Source organism: Coenobita brevimanus, chromosome 57 (genome assembly GCF_032717465.1).
Source record: "Coenobita brevimanus isolate Jiangsu-jjx chromosome 57, ASM3271746v2, whole genome shotgun sequence".
NCBI classification, from domain to species: Eukaryota; Metazoa; Arthropoda; class Malacostraca; order Decapoda; family Coenobitidae; genus Coenobita; species Coenobita brevimanus.
In genome coordinates, this window is record NC_137010.1 from 13,800,324 (window position 1) to 13,807,635 (window position 7,312).

The 7,312-nt window shown below is 39.1% G+C and overlaps 1 protein-coding gene across 1 annotated transcript; it reads left to right on the forward strand.

The window, feature by feature from the left end:
• The first annotated feature begins 639 nt into the window (after window positions 1–639).
• On the forward strand, window positions 640–4,202 carry LOC145401894 (uncharacterized). The gene is made up of 3 exons (XM_080274002.1): window positions 640–703; window positions 2,763–2,925; window positions 4,094–4,202. The coding sequence occupies exons 1-3, from the start codon at window positions 640–642 to the stop codon at window positions 4,200–4,202; spliced, it is 336 nt and encodes a 111-aa protein (XP_080130128.1).
• The last annotated feature ends 3,110 nt before the right edge of the window (window positions 4,203–7,312 follow it).

A 7,312-nucleotide genomic window follows, 5' to 3' on the forward strand; every position in this document is an offset into this window, starting at 1 on the left:
TGATGATGATGATAAGCCGGTACTGGATGATGATGATAAGCCGGTACTGGATGATGATGATGATGATGATGATGATGATAAGCCGGTACTGGATGATGATGATGACCTGCTACATGACGGGATAGATGTATTTTGATTATACAGTGTATACCTGATGAAACAGTTATTACCTGATTATTACTGGTACTGTACTGTATATATATAAAAATGTACATAATAATACTCTTTAATGTTACACCTAATGCTAATACAGTTTACATCTCCATTGTTTATTATTGCATTATATCAAGTATTACATTCAGTTTCATAACTAATTTGGCTACAAAATTTTTATCAGTGGAGGGAATCAACAAAATAACGTTTGTTTTTGCCGCCACCTTGCGGACACCGCCGGCGGCTCTCAGAATCGGGCTCAGGCAGCAGCTGTTTAGATCTGTTTGTGTCACACCGGCCAACTCCGACATTTTGGTTCCAACTCAGCCAAATTTCGTGGGGCAGGAGTAAAAACAAACCCATGTCAGGTACGCAAAGTCAGCGATGGAACCAAAGTAACCTATCCTGACGTTATGCCATTACAATATTTACATAAACATACACACATCAACAACCCTGTTATCAAAGGCTGTAAGCCACACCAAAATGGTGGCGTTGTCCCATGAATCTGCCATAATATGGGACATGTCCTCTGGCGTGGCCCCCCCGGGTGAGGTCAGAGGTGAAAGGAGTGGCCCAAAATAGGTGATGCGAGGTGATATATTAGGGTCAGTGAGGACAGGAGCGGTCAGTGTGCCCAGCCATGAAGACCTACATACTGCCTGTCCTGGCCGCCTTGCCCTGCCTGGCCCTGGCCCTAGTGGCTAAGGATGGGGGCGTGGGACTCCCTGTCTCATCCTACGAGGGTCCTCCACCTCCAACTCTCCATCACTTGGACTCCAATCACTACGATGCTCCACCACAACCACTGCCACCGCAACAACCACTGCCACCACAACCACTACCACCACCGTCACCACACACTTTTAACTACCAGTACCAGCCCCCTTATGGCGACCAAGGTAATGTATTCATCCAGACTTCACACTCACACACATCCCCTCATCAACCTAGCGGTATTTCACTATCATAAGTTAAGATGTATTCTCTTAGTTATACATCTCAGGAAGTGAACACCAGTCCATACGTATAAAGTCAGGGTATGAAGACCCTTTTCACTTTACTCATCTCTGGCCACGATTACTGTTAGACCGTTTCATTTCGGTCTAGAAAAAGTACTGATTAATTTCTCTGCCAGTATACCTTCCATTTTCTGTTTCTGGGGAGTCACTGTTACCTTATTTTTCCATTATATTGTCTGTTCAACGAAAGACATGACTTGCACATGACCTTTCCTGCTACTTCAATTAAATAAAATTACACTGTACTTACGTGAGAGTCATACATACATACATACTGTATATATATATATATATATATATATATATATATATATATATATATATATATATATATATATATATATATATATATATTCTCATCAGCCGTTTGAGTGTCCACTGCAGGACCGGCCTATCCCGACCGAAGTCGGGATGGTACAGCCAATGTATCTCTACCAAGTGGCTTAGGCTGTCTGGTAGAGATTGTATGTGGGGTGAGAAGTGCTTGTAAGTGTAATTGTAGTGCTGGAGTGGCTTTGGATGTGTGTGTAGTCTGTGAACCAAGTGTAATCGGCCCGCGCAAGCCGACTGGGTGCAAGCATACTTTATAGTATGCGACACTGGTTCAACCACAGCACCCCTTATGTCCGCCAATGCAGTACGTGGCTAGAACGCTCCCCAAGTTTATTACCCTGGCGGGGCTCAAACCCTCATTCTTCAGTGTACGATAACGCACACTTTACCACTGTACCACAAAGGCTCCATGTATATATATATATATATATATATATATATATATATATATATATATATATATATATATATATATATATATATGTATATATGTATATATATATATATGTATATATGTATATATATATATATATATATCAACTACTTGTGTCAAAGATTAAAATAAAACTTAAGAGAAACGTTAATGGTAATTGTACAGGAGCTAATAATTATGATTTGGATGAGCTGAGAAGTGATGAGAGCACCAAGGAAAAGTTTCGGTGGGAATGTAGGAACAGGTTTCTAGTCCTGCAGACTTTGATGGAATCTGAAGACAATGATATTGATCAAATGTGGAGAGAGGTAAAAGAGGTTTTGCACGAGAGTGCTAAGGTTGCTATTAAGAAAAAGGGAAAAGCGAGAAGGAAAAAGTGGATGTCAGATGAAACATGGAATGCAATTCAGAAAAGGAAAGAGGCTAAGTTAAGAAGTGAAGAACAACATGTTGATGGCCAGGTAGTTGAAGTACTTAGAGCAAAGTACTGGAGTTTACATTCTGAAGTAAAAAGACTCTAAAGTTAGACGTAATAAGAGGAGACTATATGATGAAAAGGCGACAGAGACAGAAATTAAATTAAGTAAAAATGACGGTCAGAGCACAAGAGCAGCGTATCAGGCCATAAAGGAGTTAACTGGGACTGAAAAGAGAAGGAAGGAAATACCTGTACGAGATAGAAATGGTAATTTGATGACTAAAGATTTGGATATAAAAGGAAGGTGGAAAGAGCACTTTGAATCTGTTCTAAATAGACCAATCCCAGCTTTAGCAAGTAGTTTAGCTTCATGTGAATATTAATACATTGTCTTGTGTTGCAGCATGGAATAACTATGGCAACGATGGAAGTCTGGTGAGTGGATGGTTGGACAAGGGCATCAAGCTGCTGGCTGACGTCATACCCTTGGCTCTCTCAGTCATCATCATCATCAGTATCCTCGCTTTCCTTGGACTCATCAACGTACCGATTATCACTGACGTCACGTAAGTACAGTTGTATAATACAAATTATCCTCTTGATCTTAATTCGGGTACACTTGTATGTTTTTGCACATCTTCTCACTTGTTCGCACCCTGTCGAGATTCCCACGATGACAACACAGACTCTTATTGAAGAAAAGAAAAAAGCCATTCCAAAAATACAAATTTCCACATAAACTACAGTACGCCCCCAAAGCTTTCCACACTATACCCATGTGTGAAGTACTGGGCGAGGTAATCCTCGGCTCTACGGACCTTTGCCCTTCAGAACCCGTAAGACACAACTTGACACATACAAAAGAGCTGCCAACCCATGTCAGGCGTGTCCAAGCCGGTCGCTTCAATAAATAGCCAAAATTACGTTTAACAGACCTAATTTCATGAAAGTAAACCTAATACACTGTCTGATTTAGCTTTTTTTTTTTTTTTAAATCTGATCTAATTGAACCTAGACTATCTTTATTTGGCCTAGCATTAACTAGACTGCCATTACATAATCGATGTCACGTGATTTGAGCAAATGTACAATTGTACATATTTTAACCACGACTGACTTATGTAATCTACCTGAAATTAAGCTGCCTTTTCCTGGCCTAATTTAACGTAGACTAGCTTAAGGAGATCTAATTTAGCATAAATTAGCTTCAGTTAAATTAACTGGACATAGATTACTTGTATGTGATATATACAGAATATTTTTTATTGTTCAAATGTAACCTTACCCTGTGTGTGGTCTAACCTAACTGACGTCATAATTATTTGAGAGCTGCCAAGCACCAGCGGTCAGAAGTTTTACATTCACCCACCTGCTTTGCGTAAACACACATGCCATTCAGGACCAGTAAGATATTATTTTCCTATAGGGAGTCTTAAAGCATAACATATGTGTGGCAGGACTAAGATCTTACACCGAAGAAGAAGGCAAAGCTGCGCTAAAACGAGAAACCGAGACTTCAGAAGAGTTTCCACTTTTAAAAAGATTATGATACAAACGCCAATGGTGGCCACATTTTATGCCTATTTCCTCCATAACCACACTGTTATGGAAGCTCTAATAATGATGAAGAAATAGAACCTTATATCGCTGGAATCTTGCACGGCGAGATAGGTTTCAAATACTACTACCATTCCTGCTAGTGATTACTATTACTAATACTATCTGCATTTGCAGTGAAGCGAGAAAGCTGCTGGGTGGCGCCTTGGCCAGTATTGACGTGGACCAGTTGGCCAACACCGTCACTATGGCCATCAATAAGTATCATGACATCTTCCAGCAATAATGATCTCACAACTTTGCTTGTACCTGAAGACGTCATTGTTACCTCATGACACCAACATGGCTCTCCACAAGCACCACGACCTCTTTTGGCAGCACTGTCTTCTACAAAGAAGAACAAAAGGAGAACAGAGGAGAACAAAGGAAAACAAAGGATTCCTGCCTCCTCGTGCCACTGGGAGATTGAGCATAACCCAGTATCTTAACTTTTCTGGGTCCAGCTTATCCTAACACGGCTGTTCACGTATATTCACCCTAAGTCACCAAACCTAACCCAGGTTGATCACAATCTGTCTTTGCTTGCCCTAACCTGATTTATCTTAACACTTGTAGATCACACTTATCCTAACATTACCCCGTCCAACCTGACTTAATACAATACAGTCTACCATGATCCTAACACTATTCTAGATCGCGCTCATATCCTAATGTCATTCGGTCTAATTTACCCTAACCTAATCTAAAGTAACCTAACCCAACCTAACCTAGCTCATCCCAGCGTATCACTATCCTAACACTGACCTGGATCAATCTTATCCTAACCTCATCCCTTCTTACCTATCCCAACACAGCTTAACATGATTCTAACACTTTCCCGGATCAATTTTATCCCAATGCCTCCCCTTCTAACTTGGCCAAACCTAACCTGCTTTCAACCCATGGCCTAACTATGCTTCACTTAACCTAATATTCCTTGATTTTAAGTTATCCTTCACCTCGAGGACGCAAGCTTCACTTAGTCGATTTTATTCAACTAGAAATAAAGTCGTGTGGACGCAGCAAGAAAAGCACAGTAATTAAGTTTTCGGGCTGAATGGATTGACCCTTGCCTATACAGTACCTGTGGAAACTACGAACTTACAGGATTAGTTTGTAAATATTTTCTTGACTCTTGGTTCGATGACTTTTTTTTCTCTCTCTTGCGACGATTTTATTCTGATAACAAACTTTCAGAACTGCAATGGTTGGATAAGCCTTCATTAATTCCTTCAGTATAGTACAAGAGATCATTCCTAAGTTGAATAAAATCGTCTGGAGGCAGCAAGAATGAACTGAAAAGACGTCATCGCAATGAAGGGGTTAAGTTGCTGCGTCACTATTAGTAAGGGCCTGTATACAGTAAGTCGGTGAACACGATCCTTAACCACGCTATTTCTATTACCCTTTTCGCTATCAAAAATGAATTGGAGTAGCTATTTTATTCATGCTAAATCCAGACAATTTTTGTAAGCTGAGGGTATTCGTAGCTGGTCAAATATTAATCGAGATATTTTTCAGCCCTCTGATTACCAAAATTCCCCTCAGCTTAAAAAAGTCCACTTGAAGTAACGTGAGAAAAATAGAACGATTCGTCCATACAAGGGTTAATTACCTCAGTGTAACCTCACACAGACTAATTTATCAAAACCAGTTTATGATTTAGTTTACCTCCATGAAGGTTATATTACTGCTTATTTTTATTTTAGAAAAGAGGGTCACTTGTGTTTGTACCGAAATATCCAGTCGTATTTCACCAGTGGCCAATCAGCTCAAGAATGATCTCAGGTAATACTTTAAGACGCCCTGGCCACCTCCACCATTTAGGCTGCAGGTGTGTCCAGCAGGGTGAGATATGATATGTATATGATAACGGTAGTAACATAACTACTAATAAGGTAATTCAAGGTGTATGAATTACTGTAACGGTTAGCTGTTATTATATAATTACCTAACCTAAACTATGGTAAGACACGATGTGTATAAAATAACAGTAATAACAACAATAATAATACAGATAACTGAACATGTACTTGTTTATTTACTGTAACCAGTAGCTGTTAATATACAGTGACTCAACCTAGTCAGTTATAAGAGATATGATGTGTATATGATAACAGTAAGAACTACAGCTAACAATAAAAGTAATTCAGGGAGCATAGAATTATTGTACTTAGTACTGGTATATGTTAATACACAACAACCAAACTTAACTTACCGTAAGAGTCCTCAGAGACTCACATCCTTAGACTTCAGAAAGTTTCCCCGGAACGAGTAAAATTGTCTGTGTTAGCCAGAGCAAAATAGTTAAGTCATCAGCCAAGGTATAAGGGTTAAATATCTATACACTGTCACAGCACAAACAGGAAGGCAGAGTATGAGGGAGACGTAGGCGCAAGGGAGACGCGCAACTTTTACCCCACTTACAAGGGGTGGATTCCGTACTATGTTGAATGAGTGGGGATTTTTGACGGCAAAGTGTTTGACGAATCTACCTCAATATGGACGCGAACTCAGAACCTGACAATTTTCCAAACTGTATGCCCAACCAGCTTAGCTACTGGGTCGAGAGCGAATAGTTTCACTGTTTACTATTAGGCTACGCTTCTTGTTTTCGTAAGCATTTTTATCATTATCTTTCTTTGCACTTTTTTTTGCTTAGATCTTGATGATATACACGAAAGTACCCTATGGTAACCCATGTATGTGTGCCGTATACAAATGACCTTACCTATTTTTGAAGGTCATACACTCGTTTTTGGTGCAAAAATTGCATATTTGAAACTGAAGTATTTGAGAAACTGAGATACAGCTATTCTGGTTGAAAATCCTATGATAAAAGTGCTTGCTGAGAATTTTGGCTAAATATTTTGCCATTTAGCCTCGTGGGAAGTACAGAATTCATATATGCTCTGTGTTCTCTTGTCGCACGTTTTACAGAAAACCAAAAAAGCTGTAAAGCTGTAGGTTTACAGAAATATAGCTGTGGTCCCTCGTATTATCTGAAAGGCGTATGGTTACAGTCAAGCATACAGTTGGCCAATTATTGAGACAAACGTAAAATGAACCCATGCCTTCTTCCACAATTTTGTCTTCCAAATCTGGTTGATTACACAAGAAGCTACAGTACCTTAGTTTAATCTAAGTACACATTCCAAATATAAATGACCTTGAACTACTTTTGAAGGTCACAGACTTATTTATGATGCCAGAATTTCATACCTTATATACCATAAATAGTTATGGCGAAGCTTCCTAACTGTGGCTACACAATAAGTAAACAGGTAACTAGTTATAATAATAATAATAATAATAATAATAATAATAATAATTATTATATTATTATTATCATAATTA

Excerpts from the sequence above, each read along its gene's own strand:
- LOC145401894 (XM_080274002.1), top strand. The coding sequence starts at position 640 with ATGGTGGCGTTGTCCCATGAATCTGCCATAATATGGGACATGTCCTCT. Across the intron at positions 704-2,762 it reads CTCTGGCGTGGCCCCCCCGG|CATGGAATAACTATGGCAAC; the intron begins GTGAGGTCAGAG and ends CTTGTGTTGCAG. Across the intron at positions 2,926-4,093 it reads CCGATTATCACTGACGTCAC|TGAAGCGAGAAAGCTGCTGG; the intron begins GTAAGTACAGTT and ends CTGCATTTGCAG.